Source organism: Petaurus breviceps, unplaced genomic scaffold (genome assembly GCF_028583685.1).
Source record: "Petaurus breviceps papuanus isolate PSGF00001 unplaced genomic scaffold, PetGlider_PUasm1.0 37, whole genome shotgun sequence".
NCBI lineage: Eukaryota > Metazoa > Chordata > Mammalia > Diprotodontia > Petauridae > Petaurus > Petaurus breviceps.
In genome coordinates this window covers 64,069,269-64,093,614 of record NW_027186296.1, presented here as the reverse complement: position 1 = coordinate 64,093,614, position 24,346 = coordinate 64,069,269, and the positions used below count along the sequence as shown (strand labels likewise).

Genomic DNA, 24,346 nt, shown 5'->3' with positions numbered 1-24,346 from the left:
TTCCTTCCTTCTTTCCTTCCTACCTTTTCTCCCTCCCTCTTTCCCTCCCTCTATTCCTTCCTTCCTTTTTTATCATTCTCTTTCTCTCTTCCATTTTCTTTCTTCTTTCAATCAACAAGCATTTATTAGACATTTATTATATGCCAGTCTAAATTCTGTGGATACAAAGGAAAAAGCAAAATTTTCCCTGCCCTTAATGAGTTTATGTTCTAATGGATAAGTGCCCAGTATCGGTTGACTCTGAAAATGACAGCTGCATTTTTATACTCATAGAAATATTGTTGCCGTTGTTCGGTCATTTTCAGTTCTGTATGACTTTTTGTGACCCCATTTGGTATTTTCTTGGCAAAGATACCTGAGTGGTTTGCCATTTCCTTGTCCAGATCATTCTACAGATGAGGAAACTGAGGCAAACAGGGTTAACTGGCTTGCCTAGGGTCACACAGCTAGTAAGTATCTGAGACTGGATTTGAACTCTGGAAGATGAATCTTCCTGACTCTAGGCCTACCACTGCACCACTGAGGTGGCACACTCATAAAAATGCAATATCTTTTTCCATATCCTTCTCCCATAGTCCCCAAGAGACTTAAATTTTTTTTTTCAGGTGTGGGGTGGGAAGCAAAGTATCTTAAAGCCATGAGAACTTTGAATTTTCCCCACCCACCTGGTCAATGCCCCATCAGAATTGTCAAGGTCCTTTAGAAATGACTTATCACTCTGGTGAAGTCCAAGTGTTAGTTTCTGCCTCACTCAAAAGTTTTCATTCATTTGTGGCTTTTGTGAGGAAAAAGAGTTTTCAAATCATCCCAAGTCAAGAGCAATGGGACCCCCAAGATGCTGTGCATGTGGAAGTGGCTACATCCTCCCCTCCTAATAAACAAGTTAGGTTGCTATCACTGTGACTTTTTCACTAGCCCTTCCAGGTCAATTGTCGATTTCAGTCAGAGCAGATCAAGAAAGATTGAAGAGATTTGTTTTTTTGAAACAAGCAGTGACCTTAGAGCTTCCAGACTAAGATCATTCTCCAGAACTTTGATTAGTCCTCTTTCAGAGTAATTTTCTATCTTCATAAAGTCATGAACAAGACTATGCTTTTTTTTTAAATAAATTATGAGTGTAAATCTATTGGCAAGCTTTATTAAATATTGAGTAAATTCTCAATATAACCATTACTATTATTTATATAGCACTTAAAATTTACAAAGTATTTTCATTGTGTTTAATAATAACCATAATAATAAAAAATAAAATATTATAAAATGAAAAATGCTGAAATGTGTAGAGCAAGTTTCCACAAAACACTTTCAGCATAACAACACTGTGAGGTAAGAAGTGTATTGTTATCCCTATTTTACAGATGAGGAAACTGAGACTCAGAAAAGCTAAGTGACTTGTTCATGAGGTTGTGCATAATTGTGTTATTATGGATTTTCAAGCATGACTAAAAAAATCTATGAATGTTTAACAAATATAGCTGAATCCAAATATATGGATGAGTGCTGTCTCCTTCAAAGTAGTTCCCTGTCTAAGGTACTACTACCTTTGCATGAAATATATCTGGTACTTCTCTGGGGATTAGGGTAATCACAGGACCATAGGCTTGAGAGCTGGGAGTGGGGACTATAAAAGTGATCTAGTTTAATTCCTTCATTTTACAGATGCAGAAACTGAGGCACAAAGGAAGGAAGTGTCTTTCCCAAGGTCATATGGGTAGAACTGGGATAGAAATCTGGGTCTTTGACTCCAGACCCCATCATTCATCATAATAGACCATGCTGGAGCTTATATTCTTAAATGCCCTCAGCAGTGACAAACCATTGGTCTTTCAGAGTGGTTTTGATTTTTGGAAACTGTCAAATAGCAATTTTATCCTTGAATAAAGTGAGCAATCAAATTGAGTTTAGATTAAAAAGCATGAAGTGCTTTAAATTAATAAAGCTTCCCAATGGGTATTCCACAAGTAGTCTAAGCCATGACAGCCTCATTGAGAGAAGTTGGTAACCTCCCAAGGAAACTACTATAAAGAAGACTGCACTCTTATGGAGGGATGAATTCTGGCTTGTTTATTTGTAAAAAATCAATCACTTTATAGTCACACTTTGCATAAGTTCGGTGGAGGTCCAAAGGGGGCCCCATATGAGGTGGACCCAAATCAGCAGGACATGGAATTCATCGATTTTGGTGATGCTCTCCACTGGTAGAAGCTCTCATTAAAAAAGCAGGGATTCTCACCTATGACACATACAGCATTTAACAGCTTTTCAGCTGGGAATGAGCAGATCCCTTTCTGCTCCATCACCAGCACCTCTTCTCAAGCCTTTGGTGGTCTCTCAGACACCCTTTGGCTCCATTGAGCTTTACTTAGCTTGCCAAAAACTGCACTATTTCCAGTGTATAATAAATAAGAGTAGAAAATTGTTTGCTGCTAAGCTATCCCTCTGTCTTTCTTGGATAGAAAAGCTCATGGAGCTCAGCTAATGGTGCTGGCAGTTGGCTTTGCACTGTGTAGGAGATTAATTCCTTTTATAAATCAAAAAAGTCTGTTGCCTTTTCCCCTTCCCACACACTACTCCAATGCGTGCAGCATGTGTGTGTGTACATGTCATGTACACATTTGAATATTTCCAAAAATCCATGATTTCATCAGTACAGATACTCATTCTGCTGATGCAGATTATAGATGATATTTTCTTTTAATTTAAATTTTTTTCTAAGCTTGGTTATTTATTAATAGTTATTGACATTCAAATAAACATAAGTAGAAAATAATCCTACGCAAAACCATATACTCCAAGTTGATTACAGTTTAGTTTAAAATGTGTATGTTAATTTTTAACAAAATAATAACAAAAACATCTTGTTTGTTCCATACAACTTCTGTTCTCTTTTTCTTTTATAGATATTCTCAGATTTTATCACTATTTTATTATTCTCTTAACAATGTATTCTCACATTGTTTTCTTCATTCTGTGTCACACTTTTATATAAATCTCAAGACAATTCTTCATGAGTTTCTATGGCCAAAAATAAATTTCATCACTTGGAGGCTAAGCTTCTTCAGATGAACCTTTCTAAATTTTGACAGGATATTTTTTTGATGACACATACAAACAGTTTATCTCTAGGGGACCTTCTAGTTTGGCAGGACTTACTGAAATTTGTGTTTTTAAGAAGTCAAGGACACCTCTGTGCCTTGATAAGGCTTCTGAGGAGAATCTCAGAATTTTGAGCTGGGAAGAATCATGTTGGAGGTTCTCTCATATAACACCCTCATTTTGGAAACTGACTCCCGGAGAGATGGAATAACTTGCTCCAAATTATACATGTATAGCAGACCATATCTATAGTGATCAGGGCATCCCTGATTTATTACACTGGGCTACCTTCCAAGGAACTAGATATACGCTTTGAACCAGTAATCATGGTTATATGTGATACACACATATGCACACATACAAACACATTACATATATAGGAATTATGGTGATGTTACACACATATACATTCATAATACATACATACATGTATGCATGCATACATACATGGAGTATCTGATGAGGAACAGAAAGAAAATCACTTTGGCTTGATCAGAGAGTGAGGGAGAATGATTGCCTCTGGAAAGACATGTTAAGACCAGGTTGTAAAGAGTTTTAAATGGTAAGCAGAAGGGATTGTATTTTGTCTTAGAGGCAATAAACAATCACTGGAGTTGATGAAATAGGGGGAATGACATAATCAGATATACATTTAATAATATTATCTTGCAAGCAGTGTATAGGATAGATAAGAGTGATGAGAAACTTGAGGAAGAGAGACCATTCAGGAGGCCGTTGCAATTATGTAGTTGAGAGGTGATAAAATAGCAAGATATCCATATATTGAGAAAACTTAAAATCTATTGTCTCTTGAGAAATTACATCCCAACAAAAGAAAGCAAAATAGAAAGAAGCATTTAAACACACACACAAATACACACACACACACACATTAAATGACTCAAAGAAATTATTGACTGATGAAAAGAATGTGTACTTTCAACACTAATACAATTTCTCTTTTCATTCAACTAAATACCACTGCTTAATCTATAAGGTAAGATGAAGCAGCATTGGAGGAATGAAATCTGCCTAAATATAGATGTGTAGAAAATATTAGCCAACAACTTCTTACTTCTTCCCAAGTAAGTAGATGGGTGGATGGGGCTAGTGTAGAAGGCATGGAAGGGAATGCTCTCTTCAAATATTTGAAAGAAGGGCTGTTAAATGGACTAGAGATTATAGTTGTTCTGCTTGTTTCCTTTTTTTTTTTTTTGAGGCAGTTGGAGGGAGGTCACACAGGTAGTGTCTGAAAATGTATTTGAACTCAGGTCCTCCTGACTTCAGGGCTGGTGCTACATCTGCTCTACCACCTAACACCCTTCTTTTGCCCAAAGGTAGTTGTATGCTGGTAAATGTTTAACAATCAATTCTTTGGGGGAAAATGTACATGTACTGACTTTTACATTTAATCTGAATTATTAGTATTTTGTCCATCAATACTAGGCAGTCAATAAAACAATGACTAAAGCCCCAATTAAGAAATTTTGCTGATCCAGAGGTGTAAATGTTCAATTGAAAATTTAACAAACAACTGTTCTGAGCTACTGGGAGCAACAAGGACCAATGGAGTTAAATGACAGAGGAAGATTTTGGTTTGATATTGGAGGGAAAAAAACATTCTAAGGATAGGACCATCTAAAAGTAGACAGCATGAACTGACTTTGTAGGGAGTGGGTTAACCTCTACTTGGTGTATTCAAGTGAAGACTGGATGGCTCCTGGGTATGGGAATGAGAATAGGATTTCAGAGGGGACTCTTGGTCAGGTAGAAAATAAGATTATATGGCTCAGAGTTCTCTTAAAATTATGATGTTTGATAGTTCTATGTGAACAAGAATGTTGTCACTTGTGAAAGAATCTTCCAAAATTTCAGACAAGGTTATTTCCTAATATCTTGAGAGGCATTGTGGTATGTTGGAAAAACATTAAACCTGAAAGCAGAAATCCTGAATATTAGTACTGATTTAACCACTTACTATGTTAGTATGGTTATGATCCTTGAGTCTTACTTTTCTTGACTATGAAATGGAATAAATGTACTACCTACCTCATTTGAGTTTTTCTTCTTCTATTTCCTCCCCCTCTTACCCCTTATCCTTCTACTTCTTCCTCTCCTCCTCCTCTTCCTCCATCATCGTCATCATCATCATCATCATCATCATTATTCTTCAATGTCATTTGCTCATTATTTCTTTCCCATGGCCATGTAGAAGAACAGAGAAGGAGAAAAGACAATTTGATAACTTGAATGCCATCCTATGCCAAACTATCATGCTCTGATTTTAGATTCCAAGACAGAAAGTTATTGCCCTCTCCTAGTCACCTACATTCCCATATCACCATTTTTCAGGGAAATGGGACCATTTAAAGCTCAAACCCAACTTGTTGCCTCTTATCTATTAGTAATTGGTTGGAATAGTTAGTAGAATGCCAGATATGGAATCAGAAAGTTCTGAGTTTGAATCCTGCCTCAGACAATTGCTATGTGACCAAATCACTTAAATTCTCTGTGCCTCAGTTTCTGCATCTGAAAATAAGAGTTAGTCTCCATGACCCCTAAGGTTCCTCGATCTCTAAACCCATGATCATAATGATAACTGTTGGCTCCTTTCTATCAGTAATAATGAAAGTACTTTGCAAGTCTAAAGGGACAATATAATGTGATTATAATTTTCTATTCCTCAAAACACACATATTTGGGGTTTCAATAAAGCCCATTTCGATATTAAAATGACCTTGATATTGAGCAAAAAAGAGAAGAAGAGGAGCCAGATGTTTGTTTTGTAAACCCATAAGAAACTCAAAAACAGTCAACTCAAAAACAGTAGCCTCAGGGGAGATGACTGGTACTGTCCAGCCAGGATCAGTGTGGAAAAAAACAACTGTTGCCCTTTATGTTCATACTGTGAAAAAGAATGATTTAAAGAGATGGGAAAAGGCCTTTTGGTTAACTGACATTTAGTCTGTTTTTTTATTTTCCTCTCATAAATCTGACATCTACATTAATCTTCATGTTAACCCCTCCACCTAGGCTGAGTGTGTTTATGTCAGTATTGTTATCTATATTGAGATCCATATCCTGATGGATGAATGAAAAAAAAAATCATTTATTAAGTGGTTACTATGTGCCAGGCACTGTGCTAAGTGCTGAGGATATGGATACAAGACAGCAAGATAGTCCCTTCCCTCAAGACAATGCATATAGGGGTTAAGGAGGAGCATTTTAGACAAGGAAGATAGAGGTAATATTTATTAGAGTCATAGGGTAATTAACTGACATGTCTCTACTAGGCATGGTAGCCGTGATATGATCACTCTTTACAGGGCTAGAGTAAGAAAGGGAAAGGGAGAGAATAGGCAGGAAGTAACAGGTGTGATGTTCAGGAAGTAGCATGGTGGACTTGTATCCAACCACGATAGGATTCACCATTCAGAAGTCTATAGTCATGGGGGTTGGTGTTTGAGGTCAGGGCTGGAGATGATGGCTGGAATGTAAGTGGCACGGTATTGAGATTCAGAGAAGTAGCATGATGAATCTGATACCTACTCCCCGTGTGATTCTGGGTAAATCACTTAACCTCTCAATGTCCAGGCAAATCTCTAGAACTTTAACTTTTTTAATAATATTTTCCCCAATTACATGTAAAAACATTCATTTTTTTAAATTGAGTTCTAAGTTCTCTCCCTCCCTCCCCTACCCCTCCCTGAGATGGTAAGCAGTTTGATATAGGTTATACACGTGCAGTTACACAAAACATATTTCCATATTAGTCATGTTGTGAAAAGAAACACAGATGAAAACCCACAAAAAAATAAAGTGAAAAATAGTATGCTTTGATCTACATTCAGATTCTATCAGTTCTTTCCCTGGAAGTGGATAACATTTTTCATCCTGAGCCTAGGACTATAATCTGAAGAACATTTGATGTTCTGTATTGATAGAAGTTCCTTACCAGGCATTCCCTACACCAGTAAAATCAAAGCTTCTGGTAAAAAAACAATGTGTCTGTGTGCATCCACATATATAGATAGATATACACATACATACATATAAATATACATATGTGTGTGCATGTGAGTACATGTTACATACAAACACACACAAGATATATAGACCTGTCAAATCATTCCAATAGGCAACTATCTATTCTGCCTATTTGCATAAAACTAGCACTATATTTAATAACATTGGCTCTGTGTCCAATGGATGCTCAGCAAATATCTGTTGAATGAAAGAATGTCTGAAAATGATTGAGTTATGTTACTTCTACCAGATAACAATTAGATTTTAACAGGCCTTTACCCAAAGGAACAGTGTGGGAATTTCAGACACTTAACACAGAAGAGATGGGAAAGATATTTTTGGTCAGCATCTGTTAAATCATCCCAATAGGCATTGCCTCTTCTGCCTACTTGCAAAAATTCTGGCCCTCTGTGCAGTGAAAGAAGAGGAAATACACTCATCTGCCATTAGTTCATTGTGTGACCTTCAATGAGTCACGCCAACCCTTTGGCTTCATTTGCTTCAGCTGTAAAATGAGGCAATGGATTAGATGAAAAGTAAAGTACATTATAGATTGAAAATTCTGTGATTCTATTAAGGTTCATTTTAATCAAGCAGAATGATGAAAAAAATAGAGAAATCTACATGTTGCCCCAGTTTTCACAAGCCTAAAATTTTGTGGTGGATGACTCCCTTATACCAGTATTTTTTCATTCACATTCCCTCCTCATTCCGCATGTCAACCTATCCATGTCCTTAGATTCTCACTGACCCTCTTGAAAGGTCAAGAGAATACAAGACTCTTCATTAGATATAGCAAATGGGAAACAAAACTAGAAAACACTTAATGTTCCTCTTTAGATCCTGGTGGTTCTAAAAATAAGGCATATGATAGGCCAAAACAGAAACTTTGATGTAGTGGAAAAACCTCTGTCTCTGGAGTCAGAGCACCTGGGTTCAAAGTCACTTAACCTCCATGGGTCTCAGTTTCTTCATTTGTAAAATCCATGATTTGGACTAGGAAGCCTCTGAGGTCTCTTCTAGTTCAAGATCAGAGATCCATTTCATATCCCATTTCTTACTTACCAACCTACAGACTAATCTACAAAATTATTCCCATGGACACAGCTTTTGCATATTAGAAATCTAGGTTCTGTTCCTAGACATCCTGTTGGTTATGTGTCCATAGGTAACTCTGTTTTGTCCCAATTTGTTTCCCTGTCATGAGAACTAGTACCTTGGTGCATCTATGGGAGGAGGGTCACATTCAATAAGTGGATAGTTGGGAAATTTGCCAGTAAAAGTGACAGATGGTCTTGATGGTAAAGGGAGAAGGCTACAAATCTTGTCATTGTGATTTGACCCCTACCTTTCTTAGCCAATATCTCAGTATCTGTTATTTTTTAGGGTCTATGAGTTAATGATACTGTGATGGGTGCTCTTCTAACACAAAAAACAGATATTTTCTCTGGTTTCTAGGAGCTTATAGTCTGTGTCTTACCATTGTAGGCCTTGAAAGACCCTACCCTGGCTGCGCGTAAGGATTTCCAGCGAGAGGCAGAACTGCTCACCAATCTACAGCATGAACACATTGTCAAGTTCTATGGTGTATGTGGAGATGGTGATCCTCTTATCATGGTCTTTGAGTACATGAAGCATGGAGACCTCAACAAATTCCTCAGGTAAGCAAGAGTCCCATGGGGATCATATTCTGGGAGGGTGAGCCCTCTGGACCTGACCTCATAATGGTCTCAGAATACCAGGTAATGGGAAATGGAAGACAAAACAAATCTTTCCTTCAAGACCACCTCCATCTGGCAATGACATGTCATCACTCTGAAAATATCATCCAAGACCTTGTCCCAAATTTCTGTCCAAATCCAGAAAATAATTGAGGACATTAAGAGTAATCATTTCTCCCACTTTTCACTCTATTCCTCGATTCCAAGGAGGGACCAAAAGAAAGAATCTCAAAATGGTTAAAAAAAAAAGTGTTATTGTTATTATTGGTATTGTTATTGTTAGGATTAACAATACTCATCATAGAATCTAGTAAAGAGCCAGAGTCTTGAAATTAGCATGTTGTGGCTTAATTTGTTGTCCTTGAGCAATCCATGTCTTTTTTTTTTTTGAGGTGGGGGCGGGGTTGTTGTCATCTCAATATCCCCATCTGCAAAATGGGGATAAAAATTTCTCCCTTCTTCCTCTTTCTTCTGTCATCACTACCCTCTATTCAGAAGGATTCTTTGATGATGAGTGAGAATTTTAAAGTGACAAACTAATCATGCAAAAGGAATCATAGAAAGAAGGATTATTTGTATTAGCTTAGACTTTCTTGGCCTATTACTTTAAAAAAAGGTAAATAAATCATATAAGAAGGGATCCATCAGAGCCCAGAATGGTATTTTGAGTTCTCAGAGTATTGTGTCAGACATTAGGGCAATTAGAAACTCAAGAGGTGAGGTTTTCTTCCCTAAAGAGGCGAGATATGCCAAATCACCATACGGAGGTGAAATTTGATATTTAGTATCACAGTTCTTTTCCTTTACCCTGGTATACCTCTCTTTTCTTTTCTTCCCACCTCCAAGTGTGATATGTATATCTAAGGGCAGTCACAGAGGATAGATGCAAGCATCAGCATGTGGCACTGCCCTCATTGGTTTGTACTAGTATATATGGAAATCAATGCCTGTCCATTTTTTTATCCTTCTTCAAAAGCACATGCTTTCCAATGGAAGAAGCTGAGTATAGCCAATGAGGAACCTACCTTGCCCAAGTCCCCACCTAGACTTTTTGTAAAAACAAATCCTCAATTAGAGATCAAGTTTCTGAGAGAACAAGGTTCATAGAAGCCTTTAGTCAATGCAGTAGCGGAGTACAATGCATTTTGGCTTTAAGTGAGTAGGTTATACATCTTGACTTGAGGTGTCATCAATGGGCATTACCCAGAAGAAAATTCATATTCAGGAGGCATAAAAACCTGGAAATATAGGAGGTAATAGGGAGATGGTCATGGGTTGATGGGATTGAAAAATCTTTGGACTTGACATTATAATTTGGGCTACCTATTGGTCACAGGGGAAAGTGGGGAGGATTTAAGTATTGATCTGACTTCTTTTGATATAAGTGCTTAGGATTTTATGTGGCTTAAAGTCTTTTGATCTTTCTGTCTTCATAGAGAAACATCTTCCCCTGATATTTAGGATATTGAGGTAGGAGTACATTTGAGCTCAGGCATTACTCCTGTCTGACTAAGGCAAGACTTGTCTCTATGCTCACATTTTCCCAGGGTAAAATAAAAGAGTTCCATTTTCAATCACATCCTGTGTGCAAGAGACTCAACAATCTTTGATGCCCTCTGTATCCCTGTCAAGACTGGCCATGGGCTCCACTGTGGCTGTTGTCATCCCTAAAACTAGGGAGGACAGCAAAAGAGAAAGAAAGGAAATAGGAGAAAATGAAGAATAGGGAAAAGGAGGTAGAGAGAAAGAGATAAAGAGGGGAGGAAATGTCACCTATGTCATGTTATCTCCTTCTCTCTAAAGTGGTTAATATTCCTTAGATGAAAGGAGTTAGAGAAGGGCAAAATAAAAAGAAATAATGTTGTCTTGGTGTAAGAACCCCTTTTGGAGTCTGGTGATAGGCTCCAAGGAAACTGACAGATAATCAAGTTCTAAATGTGTTATTTCTGTTGCTAGAGAGATGCGTCTGGAAGGCAATAATGTACAATATTAATGAGCATACAACCTGCTCTCAGAATCAGTGAGAACTGGTTTTCCAAGTTTGCTTTTCCAACACCCAGGGCTTTTGCCTTCAAGGCCAGGGTAGATTCCAAACTGAACTTCATCAGTCTCTCCTCCCATTTTATATCCATCATGGAAGAAAGGCTCTGACTTCTTGACTTCCCCCAAAGCCTAGTATCACTGGGATTGAAATAACCTGACCCTCCTCTGGAGAAAGCCAATTGTTTCTTTGTTCAATATTATCATTAACAACAATCATACTAAAATAATAATAATAACAGTAGTCAATGTCTACCATCTAACACTTTTCTCAACACTAAAATGATATGATTTCATGATTTCTCAATCTAGTCCTTGTCGATCTCAGTGGTAGATGGGGACTTGGCGGAAGTAGGGCACACTTGTGTATACCATGTTTTCAAAGTGAAGATGACCCTCTGTTCTCCACAACTGAAGCGCTAATCTTTTTCTCAGGGGATATTTGCAATGAGGATGGGGAGGGAAAGGTTGTGATTTTCTGCTCACACCAACTCTTTCCCAAGCTTTCAGTGGAATGGGGAGGGTCAAGCCAGCATAAGACAATAAAATAAATTTGTCTGAGTTTAATGATGCCTTTCAATAGAAATTGGAGAAGCAGTAAAGTGGCCTGAAGGTTTGCTCTGCACAGCTTCATAAATAAAGTCCCTGGATTTTATTACTATTCATTGGCCTCATGGAGAAAAGAATGAACAATAAAGTGACTAGTTTGACAGGGGTGAGGCATTATAATAGAAAGGCCTAGACTGGGTTGGCAGTGGAGAATGTTGGGCCAAGCTCTAGGCTTCTTCTTTAGATTCACAGATTACATCCCTTCTGTTTTCCCTGCTCCCCAAAAGCTCCCTATCCCTAAGCCCTATATTAGAATAGTAGGATATCTCCATGTTCTAGGTCTGAAAACTACTTGTAACTTTTCTAAGCCATTGGTGACATATTACAAAAAGCAGGGACTTGACTCTTGGGAGTTGGTTTGGTCATAACTAGTCAAAAGACAGAAGCCAAATTGATGATCTTTGTATAGGTTTTCTCTTGAATTGGCCCATAATAGAAGACTTGGAAAACAAATAGGTTGAAAGGGGATTTTTTTTTTATTTTTACCATCTCAAAAAGGCATTCCAGAGACTAGTGAATTTAGGTTGCCTTTTCTTCTGCCCCTCATGTATTCTCTCTATTCCTTCTTTTTTTCTCTATCTCTTACAGGGCTCATGGCCCAGATGCTATGATCCTGGTGGATGGGCAGCCTCGCCAGGCCAAAGGAGAGCTGGGACTGTCCCAGATGCTACACATTGCCAGCCAGATTGCCTCTGGCATGGTATACCTTGCCTCACAGCATTTTGTCCATCGGGATCTGGCCACCAGGAATTGTTTAGTCGGCGCCAACCTGTTGGTGAAGATTGGAGACTTTGGGATGTCAAGAGATGTTTACAGCACTGACTACTACAGGGTAAGGCAGCTTTCCTTAGCAGGGAACCAGCAAGAGGGTAACTCAAGAAGTTCTAGAGTGATGTTATCAGTGAAGTGCTATTCATCGCTGTGCATATCTGTCTTTGTCATGTGTTCTCTCCCTCTGTCACTTTGATGTGCTTGTAACATACACAATCATACCCACAGGTAAATTCACATTGGTCTTCCTTATTAATTTGGCCAATTCTATCTCTGTTAAAACCTGTTTACTTGTACACCTTCATATTCTCTCATGGACACTTTCCCTCATTACATCTTTAGCCCCAGACTGGCAACAGCTCATGTTCCTTCCCCTTAATTGCATCTCATGCTTATCCCTTCATGCATATACCACACACACACACACACACACACACACACACACACACATACAGTTACTCCATACCAGCACTATTTCCAATATGTGCCCACCCCTGACTCCAACATAAACCAGCTCTAAAGGGATCTGTTCCCAAGTAGGACTTCATTTAGTCTCTGAAGAATATATTGACAATCACCAAATGCAAAGGATGTAACAAGGATGAGTAAAGACTAACAGAACTTGACTGATAGGAGGAATTAAAGAGAGCTCAATGCATACAGTTGAGAGGAAAGATAACCAAGAGAGAGTTTGCCAGTTGGTTATTTACCATGGAGAAGAGTGAAGATTAGACTTTAGGAAATCTTTTTTTTGGACTCCAGTTGGAGGCAAAGCTGCTTCTTCTTCTTTCCCTTTCTTCTATGTATCAATTCATTTTTTCCAGTTCTCACAGATGACTTTCATAGGGTTTTCATGATTCTTTGCTCAGAAAGTCATAGAGACCTTATGACATTCATTTCATTACATCTGAAAAAGGTCATTTTTGCTATGGTAGGAAAGGATTACCCACTTCTTCAGAAAAGTGGAAGGAGGTTGGTAACAGGAAATCAGATGACATAGATAAAAATTCTTTGGAGATAATTACTGCCACAGATAGATGTACATCTGGGTAGCACAAAGAATATTGCACTTGGAATCAGAAAATTTGTATTTAGATTCCAGCCTGGGACCTACTGACTGTGTGTGACCCTGGGCAAATCCCTTCATCTCTCAGAGTGTTGGTTTTTTTGCTTTTGGTTTGTTTTTTTTTTGCTTCTTTAAAATGAGGAAGTTTGCCTGACTAATCCCTAAGGCCATTTCCTGCTCCAACTTCTTGTCCTTCTGTGGTTTATTCCAGGGATTTTGAGTATAGGGTATATTTGTTTATTGAGAAAGGGCAGAGAGTAAAATGGAAGTGTAATGAGTGTGTTGGAGAGGAGTGATTTTAAGTTTTACATAGCAGAATCACTGTTTTCATCTTCTGTGTGGGCTGTGGGTGATCACACTGTGTGTAGCTAATACAGAAATCCCCAGACACATTTTTCTGTTCTGTCCCAAGACTGCCAGACAAGGGCTATGTGATTGATGCTACTTCCCTCCATTTGACTCAGTCTGTGTATCCCTAATAGTGCCACCAGAAGGGAGATGACCTAATGTCAAACAGTGGTTCCACAAGAGATTTGATGTGAGAAGTAGCCTGGAGCTAAGAAAATAAACACATAGGAGAATGCCCTTCATGAACAGTGTGAGAGGCAGTAAGCAAATCCAAAGACAGGAGCCAATACATTGACATTACAGCTACTATAGAGTACCTGGTGGTATGCCATAGTAAAAGAACAATGACTCTACGACCAGAGGGTCTATTTTAAAAACCTCTGTGACCTTGGACAATTTTCTTAATCTTCCTAACCCACAGTTTCTTCATCTGTGAAATGGAATTGTTGGAATGAATAGATGGTCTTTGAGTTCCTTTCCAGCTTTAGAGCATGAGTCTCTGGCCATAAGGAGAAAGGGATAGCTAAGGCATCTTGGGCAAGTCTCTTGCTATCTTGTGTCTCTCAACAGCTGATAAGCCCCAGATATTAAAACAAAACTAAACTAAGAGGTACAGCAACTTCCACAGGCTAAGAACAGCAGAAAGAGTCTGCCAGGAAATGACCAGTGGGAGTGGTATCTTCTTATCAGCATCTCCACCCCTTTTGCAGTGATTTACTGGAGAAGCTTCTGGATGGAGGAGTTACTGAGGGTTTCCTGGGTCATGGGCCCCATTTGGATTCTTTGCATCAAGCTGGCTCTGGCGCCACTTAATTGCCCTCTGTGCTCTACGTAATGGGTTTCTTTGGCCTGAACTCAGATTTATGTTGGTGTTGATGGAGGCAAAGGTATGGCTTAGCTCTCATCCTACCCTAGGCTTCTACAGCAGGACAGAGAATTGGTTGCCCTGATAATCAGATCTGTTGACCATGTGCACTGGCTCCTAACAGTGGAGCAGCTGGGGAAAATGTTTTTCACCAGAATGAGGGCAAAGTGGGCATCACAATTAGCTTGCAAGCAAAATATCGGCCTTGCTTCTTTTCTATCTTTATTTTATTTTTTAATTAACATTGGTCACTGGCCAAATTGTTCTGCTCTCTCTCTGTACAATTCTTTTCCCCTCCTTCTGCCCCTATGCTTTAGAGTTCAACAGCTCTCTTCTCCCAGGAGAAAGCATGGATGGTTAATCAATTGATTGTTAATCAATTCAACTAGTATTACGTTAAGTGCCTACTGAGTACAATTCAACTAATATTACATTAAGTACACATTGAGTTTGGGCAGCTAGGTGGTGAAGTGAATAAGGTATGGAGCCTGGAGTCATGAAAACCTGAGTCGACATTTACTAGCTACATGACCCCAGATAAGTCACTTAACCCCAGTTTCCTCATCTGTAAAATGAAGGAAATGACAAATCACTCCAGTATGTTTGCCAAGAAAACCCCAAGTGAGGTCACAAAAGTCAGACATAAATAGCCCATAAAGTACAAGACAATGAGACAGATGTTGCAATCCCCTTTGTAGAGGTTCGCTAGCCTTCTCCTAATTTATCTGTTGCCAAAGGCAGTTTACAAAACATTGAAATGAAAGGTAGATCATAGGATCAAAGATAAAATTTTGGAAGGGACTTAAGAGGTCATCTAGTCCATCTCCTCCATTGTACAGATCTGAAAACTGAGGCCTAGGGACTTGACTAAAGTCATACATAGAAGTAGCAGAATTGGGATTTTTAACTCAGGTTCTATTACTCTGAGTTCAGCATTCTAAGTTCAGAATTCTTTCCATTTCACATTGCCTCTTAAATCAAATGAGAGGATCAAACTGGATGACCTTGAAGGTCTCCTCCAATTCTGTGACTCCTGAAGGGAAGACTGACTACATCCATCCATGCATCTCCAGTTTCTAGTTCATGGCTTTGAGTAGGTGTTATTTATGAACCCAACTCTCTCAAGAGGTGTGCCATTTGTCACAAGGGGATGGGGAGAGAAAATGTGAATGGCTTCACAAAAACTCATCGGTGCCCCTAGAACAACTCTTTGAAGCATGTGCCTCCATCTTTTCATGTAAAAAAAGGAGTATTTGTGCAAAAATACAGGTTTATTGCATCATAGATTTAGTTTTGGAAGGGACTACGAGGCTATCTTACAGGTGAAGTAGACTTCTGCAAGCATATGATAAATAGGTAGTAAAGTCATGCTCAGGAGTCCCAATCACTAGTCCCCTTCCCCAAATCTCTTAAAACTTCTAGTATTACTTAATTTTCTAATAACAGAGGCTGAAAGGGAACCCCACCAAGATGTTCCAGTAAGTCTTATTTTGAATCTCAACTCTCAGTTCACATAGAGGCCAGACTCTTTCCCTTCTGATGAAGCTGGAATTTTGGAGCTACCCTAGATGTAACAACTTATGTAGGAATGGGCATCTACTACTACTTCTTTTTATTATTGTTATTATTATCAATATTAGTCTAGATCTGTGATACTATTGTATTAGTGAACTTCCAATGAGGAAAAAAATTCCAGAAATGACAACCCTTTTGGATCTCAGTTTCTTCATCTATGGGGCAGCTTGGTATTGCTGGAAGATACATTTCTTTCTGATTTTAAATGTGGCTTCAGACATTTAGTAGCTGTGTGGCTCCAAGCAATTCACTTGACCCTCTTTTCCTCAGTTTCCTCTTCTGTAAAATGGTCTGGAGAAGGAAATGGCAAATCACTTCAGTGGCTTTTCCAAGTAAACTCCAAATGGGGTCATGAAGAGTTGGATACAACCAAACAAATTAATTGTCCCTAAAATGAAAGGGTTGGTCTGTGTGACCTCAGGTCTCTTTCTGTTCTAGATCTCTGAATCTTTGAATGCTAATCAGAAGCTTAAAGTCTTAGAAACTGATTTGGGCTACCTAGCAAGAAGTAACTTGCCAGAGGTCACATAGCCAGGATGTGTCAGAGATGAGATACAAAGCCAGGTCTTCCTTATTCACACTTACTGGATCATTATGCACTTATTCTGCCACAATGGCCTCATATTAGGATAATATACATAACTATTCTTAGATGCCTTAAAAATGTAATTAACTGAATGCAATGTGGGGAACCTAGCTGGGTCATCATCAAGTAGGATGATTCCTCCTCTAGGCCCCAATATACTTACAGTTCTGACCACTTTGGTGCCTTAAATTTAATTGCCTTCAGACCATGTCTGTGCTGGGCTCCAGTCTGAGATAAGTAGAGCTTGGAGGCATCCTTCCTGCATCTTCCCTCCATGGTAGCAACAGGTATGTCCTTACGTTCTCTCTGGTGAATCCTGGAGCTAAGTTTGGTTTCAGGTGATTTATATAAGATATTGTTGAGTACATAGCAGCAGAGGCCCTGAGAGAATGCAGTAATTTATCACATTCTGGGAACACTCTGAAGGATTCCATCTGAAAACTGACATGATATGACAGGTTCGCAGCTCTCTACTGCCCTGTGTTTACTTAAATCTGTCGGTTCTAGGCATTTGCTCACTGTTCACACCTAGCACAGCTAAATGCAGATGACTGGGGACTCTGAGCACAGAGCAGGGTGTGTGTGGGGGAGGGGGCGTGGCGGTGGCTATGTGTGGTTGTGTGTGGCTGTGTGTGTGTGTGTGTGTGTGGGGGGGGGGGCTTGCCCAGTGTGTATTCCAAAGCTGGGATTAACTCCTCCTTGTTTTCCTCCTCTCCCATTTTTAATCTCTTAAAAACAAAGAAAAGCACCATCTGGCTCATGCATAAGTGGGATGCAAACGGTTTACAAAGGTGAACTGCTTAATTTCCTGTTACACATTTAGATAGAGAAAACAAACATTCATGCAACAAAGCAACAGAGCGATTTGTTCCTCTCTTCTTCTAAGTCTGTGTCTAAAGACAGATGCCTCCTTCCCTGTGTGTACCATTATATAGTCACACCCGTGGATGCTTTTAAGCCTGGCTGGTTTGTCTAAACAGAATTTTGTACCCCTGCTTTATACAAACTCAGTCTTGTTCCCCTTCCCCCCAAACCTGGGACTATATACTAAGTGAAAATCAAATTGGGGGTTAAAAAGGGAGAGCCTGGGATATAGCAAGGGGGAAGAGGCCAAGATGTTAGCTCTGGAATGTGAAAAAGAGAAAAAAGGAAACCAGCATTTACTATGTTTGTAAAATGCTTAGCAAAAAGTTGTCCTTTCAGGAGTTTTGATTTGTCCCCTTGTGGGAATCATGTTGATTATTATTAACTTAGTGAAAAGAAATTTTCTGGAGTACTCTCTCATTCTCACTCCTACTTTTACCTACCACACCCCCAAATGCACTAAACCATTTAAAGATTTCCATAAGGGAAGAGAGAGCACAAGCATTTCACTAGAGAACACATTCATTAGAATGGAGGATGTCAGCAGTTCCTACCTTGAGTGATTTTAGAAAGAAAGCAATTTGATGTCTACCTAATGGTCTATGAGGTACAAATCATGTATTTTGTGCTTTTAGAGAAGAGATTTGCAGTCAACAGTGTGTATTATGCCAGAGATGTCACATGAAGGCCATTTTGTGGCATGTAGGCATGTTGCCATGTCCTTGAAACTTGTGTGACCTCTTACCAGCAATAGCCAACACCCAGTTCATGGCTACTTCTACCTGCTTCCATTATGGTTAGGAGTCAGTGGGCATGGGGTTTTGGCCCCACATCTCCACTCTAAACATCCAAGAGGGTTCAGCCTGAAACAACAGAAGGGAAAAGTTATGTGCTATTCTTTTTTAGGGCATTTTTCCCCCCAATTTTTAAAGACATTTTTATTTAAACTTTTGAGTTCCAAACTCTATTCCTCCCTCATTCCTCCCCCCTCCCTGTGATGGCAAGCAATCAGATATAGGTTATACATGTACAATTATGTAAAATATTTCCATATTAATCATTTTGTAAAAGAAGACTCGAATAAAAGGAAAAAAATGAAAGTGAAAAATAGCATATTTCAGTGTGTATTCAATCAATATCAGTTCTCTGTCTGGAGGCAAATAGTACATTTTATCATTAGTCCTTTGGGATTTTCTTAGATCATTGTATTACCAAGAATAGCTAAGTTATTTACTAGTTTTTCATCAAACAATATTGCATGTACAATGTACATGTACATGTACATGTACAAACAATGTACAACTTTCTCCTGGTTCTGTTCATTTCACTTTGCATCATTTCATGTAAGTCTAGGTTTTTCTGAAGCCATCCTGCTTATAATTTCTTATAGCACAATAATATTCCATTACAATCATATACCACAACTTGTTCAGCTGTTTCCCAGTTGATGGGTATTTCCTCAATTTCCTATTCTTTGCCACTATAAAAGAAGAGCTGCTATAAATATTTTTGTACAAATAGGTGCTTCTCCCTTGCTCCTCACTTTTTTGGATGTCTTTGGGATATAGACTTAGCAGTGGTATTACTAGATCAAAGAGTATGCAGAATTTTAGAGCCCTTTGGGCATAGTTCCAAATTGCTCTGCAGAAAGGTGGAATTAGTTCACAACTCCACCAAGATTAGTGTCCTAGTTTTCCCACACTCCTTTCAACATGCACCTTTTTTCCTTTTTTTGTCATATTATCCACTCTGATAGGTGTGAGGTGGTATCTCAGAGTTGTTTTAATTTTCATTTCTCTGATCAATAGTGATTGAAAGCATTTTTTATGACTATAGATAGCTTTGATTTTTTTTTTGTCTGAAAACTGCCTGTTTATATCCTTTGATCTTTCATCAGTTGGAGAATGACTTACATTTTTATAAATTTAACTCAGTTCTCTATACATTTAAAAAATGAGGCCTTTATCAGAGATTCTTGTTGTAAAAATATTTTCCTGGTTTTATGCTTTCCTTATAATTTTGGTTGCATTGGTTTTATTTATATAATTTCTTTTAAATTCTACAATCAAAATGATATATTTTACACTTTGTAATGCTCTCTGTATCTTCTTTGGTCATAAATTCTCCCCTTATCCATAAATCTGACAGATAAACTATTGCTTTCTTTATTGCTTATGGTATCACCCTTTATGTGTAAATCATGTACCCATTTTGATCTTATCTTGGTATACAGTGTGAGATGTTGATCTATACCTAGCTACTACCATACTGTTTTCCAGTTTCCCCAGCAGTTTTTGCCAAAGAATGAGTTTTTGTTCCAAAAGCTTGGATCTTGGGGTTTATCATATACCAAATTACTACATATATATACACTCAATATATATATATTGTTATAGCTAATATAATGTAATTTGTACCTAATCTATTCCACTGATCCACCACTGCATTTCTTTACTAGTATCAGGTTATTTTGATAAATAACACTTTGTAATACATTTTGAGGTCTAGAATGGCTGGACTACCTTCTTTCACATTTTTTTTTTCATTGATTCCCTTGATATCCTTAATTCCAAATGAATTGTTTTTATTTTTTCTAGCCCTATGAAATAATTTTTGATAGTCTGATTGGTCTGGCACTGAATAAATAGATTAATTTAGGTAGAATTGTCATTTTTATTCTATTGCCTTGGCCTACCCATTAGCAAGTAATATTTTTCCAATTGTTTATATCAGACTTTGTGTAAAAAGTGTTTTATAGTTGTGTTCATATATTTGTCTTGGCAAGTAAACTCCAAAATATTTTATATTGTCTAGTTATTTTAAGTGGAATTTCCCTTTCTATCTCTTGCTGTTGGATATTGTTGGTAATATATAGAAATACTGATGATTTATGGGGGTTTATTTTGTATCCTGCAACTTTCCTAGAGTTGTTAATAATTTCAAGTAGTTTTTTTAGTTGATTCTCTAGGATTTTCTAAGTAAAACATTATATCATCTGCAAAGAGTGATAGTTTTGTTTCATCATTGTCTAATTTCTTTAATTTCTTCTTCTTTCATTGCTATAGCTAACATTTTTTGTATAATGTTAAATAATAAAGGTGAGAATGGGCATCCTTGTTTCTCCCCCGATTGTATTAGGAAGGTTTCTAGCTTATCCCACTTACAGATAATGCTTGCCAATGATTTTAGATAAATATTACTTATCATTTTAAGGTAATCTTCATTTATTCCCATGCCCTCTAGTGTTTTTTAATAGGAATGGGTGGTGTGTTTTGTCAAAGTCTTTTTCTTCATTAATAAGATAAGCATATGATCTCTTTTGGTTAAGTCATTGATATGGTCAATTATGCTGACAGTTTTCCTGATATTGAATCAGCCTTGTATTCCTGCTATAAATTCCACCTGGTCATAATGTATGATCTTTGTGATATATTACTGCAATATCTTTGCTAGTTACTATTTTACTTACAATTTTTGCATAAATAGTAGGAAAATTGGTTTATAATTTTCTTTCTCTGTTGGCTCTTCCTCATTTGGGTATCACCACCTTTTGTAGCAACAAGCACCCCAGCGTCCCGAGGGTTGCTGCCACCACAGGTTCTTGGATCTCCTTTGATAAAGGAAAGCAACTCAAAATGGGTTAACAAGCTTACTTTAATCAGTCAAATAAGTATCGTTTACCTAGTTCAGGGGAAAAAGGTCAGCACCCCGAACTTCAGAATATACAGACAGAATTATCAAGACAGAGAAACAGATCAAATAGACAGTTTACAAAATGTCCAACCATTACATCCATACCAAATCAACATCTGGGTTTTTCAAAGCTGAGGGGGGGCTCTCAACAACAGCTTCCCATAATCCAGATCAAATCACAGAACACTTCTCAAAGTGAGCCCCAAAACAAAGCTACACATCAGGGCTTATATAGCCTTCTCCTGGCTCAGAGAATGTAACAACCTTATTGACTCACTGGCCAATCAAGAAGTATTTTCTGAAAAACAAGCCTCCCACCCCAGGCTCCAGGTGCACTTTTGCCTAGGGGCAGGGAAGATCTTCAAAATTTACATTCCCATTACACCACCATATTTGTGTTGTAAAAGGAATTTGGTAAGACTCCTTTGTCTATTTTTCCAAATAATTTATATATGGTATTAGGATCAGTTGTTCCTTAAATGTTTGGTAGAATTCTCTTGTGAATCCATCTGATCCTGGGAATTTTTTCTTAGGAAGTTCATTGATGGCTTGTTCAATTTCTTTTTCTAAGATGGGGTTATATAAGTATTTTGTTTCTTTTTCATTAATCTGGGTAATTTATATTTTTGTAGATTTTCATCTGTTTTATTTAGATTGCCGAATTTACTGGCATGTAACTGGGAAAAATAGCTCCTAACTATTTTTTAAATTTCTCCTTCATTGGTGGTGAATTCATCCCATTCATTTTTGATACTAGTAATTTGGTTTTCTTCTTTCCTTTTTTAAAATCAAATTAATCAATGTTTTATTTATTTTATTGGGTTTTTCATAAAACTATCTTCTAGTTTTATTTATTAGTTCAATGGTTTTCTTAATTTCAATTTTATTAATCCCTCCTTTGATTTTCAGGATTTCCAGTTTGGTGTTTAGTTGGGGATTTTTCATTTGTTCTTTTTTTAGCTTTTTAAGTTGCATACTCTATTCATCAGTCTTCCTTTTTTCTATTTTATTGATGGGAACAATCAGAGATATAAATTTTTCCCTAAGTACCACTTTGGTTACATTCCAATATTGTCTCATTATTGTCATTTTCTTTAATGAAGTTATTGATTGCTTCTATGATTTGTTCTTTGACCCACCTTCATTAGGATTAGATTATTTAATTTCCTATTAATTTTTAATCCCTCTTTCCATTGTCATTATTGAATGTAATTTTTATTGTGTTATGATCTGAAAAGGATTTACTATTTCTTCTTTTCTTCATTTGGTCATGAGGTTTTTGTGTCCTAATACATGGTCACTTTTTGTGTAGGTGCCATGTACTGCTGAGAAAAGGCATATTCCTTTTGAATTCCATTAAATTTTCTCCAGAGATTTAACTTTTTTCGAATTGTATTCACCTCCTTAATTTTTTTTTGTTTATGTTTTTTGGTTAGATTTATCTAGTTCTGAGAGGAGAAAGTTGAGGTCCCCTACTAGTATAGTTTTATTCTTTATTTCCTCCTGTATCTCATTGAACTTCGACAAATATTTAGATGCTATACCATTTAGTGCATATGTGTTTAGTATTGATATAACTTCATTGTCTATGATACATTGCAGCAAGATATAGTTTCCTTCTTTATTTCTTTTAATTAGATCTATTTTTGCTTTTGCTTTGTCTGAGATCAGGATTGTTAGCTCTGCTTTCTTTGCTTCAGCAGAAGCATAATCTGTTCTGCTCCAGCCTCTTATCTTTACCCTATGTGTATCTCTCTGCTTCAAATGTGTTTCTTGTAAACAACAAGATTCTGGTTTTTAATCCATTCTGCTATCTCCCTTCACTTTATGGGTGAATTCATCCCATTCACATTTATAATTATGATAACTATCTGTGTATTTCCCTCCATGCTATTTTTCAGTTGCTTATACCCCTCTCTCTCTTACACCCCAACCTTTCCCTCCTCACAAGTATTTTACTTCTGATTACTGCCTTCTCCAATGAACCCTCCCTTTTATCAGTCCCCCTTCCCTTTCTACTTCCTTATAGGGTAAGATAGATTTCTATATCCAACTGAGTGTGTATATTATTCCGTCTTTGAGTCAATTTTGATGAGAAAGGTTTAAGTTTTGCTTCCCCCCCCGCCAACTTCTCCACTATTATAATAGCTCTTTCATGTCTCTTTTACATGGAATAATTTACCCATTCAATCTCCCCCCTTGGTACTTGCTGTTTAATTTTCTTTCTCACCCCTTTATTTTCTTTTTAAGAGTATCATCAAAGTCATCTTATATCCATAACCTCTGTCTATGTATACTCCTTCTAATTGCTCTTATAGTAATAAAGTTGAGTTACAAATATTGTCTTGCCATAACAAAATGTAAATAAACATTGAATTTCTTATGTTTTTTTCTTTCTTGTTTCTTTTTTTTTTAACCTTTTAATGTTTCCCTTGAGTCTTACATTTGGAGGTCAAAGTTTTTATTCAGTTCTCATCTTTTAAATAGAAATACTTGAAAGTCCTCTATTTCCTTAAATATACTATTTTTACCCTGAATATTTATATTCAATTTTGCTGCATAGGGGATTCTTGGTTGTAATCCTAACTCCTTTGCCTTGTGGTATATATCATGTTCCAAGTCCTCTGGTTCTTTAATGTGGAAGCTTCCAAATCCTGTGTAATCCTGACTGTAGCCCCACAATATTTTAATTGTTTGTTTTTGGCTGCTTGTAACACTTTCTCTTTGCTCTGTGAGCTCTGGAATTTGGCTATGATGATCCTAGGAGTTTTCATTTTGGGATCTCTGAGGCAATGGTTGGCAAATCCTGCTTTTCCTTCTGGTTCTAATATACCAGAGCAGCTTTCTTTGATAAATTCTTGAAAGATGTCCAGGATTTTTTTTTATCATGGCTTTCAGATTGTTCAATACTTCTTACATTATCTTTCCTGGATTTATTTTCTAGGTCAGTCATTTTCTCTATAAGAAATTTCATATTTTCTTCTATTTTTTACTTTTTGGATTAATTTTATTATATCTTGATGTCTCACAGAGTCATTAAGTTTCCACTTGTTCAATTCTAATTTTTAAGGATTTTTTTCTTCAGT

The 24,346-nt window shown here is 37.4% G+C and overlaps 1 protein-coding gene across 4 annotated transcripts in view; it reads left to right on the top strand.

Annotated features, from left to right (window-relative positions):
* The window catches only part of NTRK3 (neurotrophic receptor tyrosine kinase 3), a 462,765-nt gene that overhangs the window by 389,946 nt on the left and 48,473 nt on the right, over window positions 1-24,346 (top strand). For all 4 annotated transcript variants that reach the window (XM_069098548.1, XM_069098546.1, XM_069098547.1 and 1 more), the window contains 2 exons: window positions 8,611-8,783; window positions 12,081-12,324. In XM_069098548.1, coding sequence (XP_068954649.1) covers window positions 8,611-8,783; window positions 12,081-12,324 — 417 coding nt within the window. The remainder of the gene's footprint in view (window positions 1-8,610; window positions 8,784-12,080; window positions 12,325-24,346) is intronic.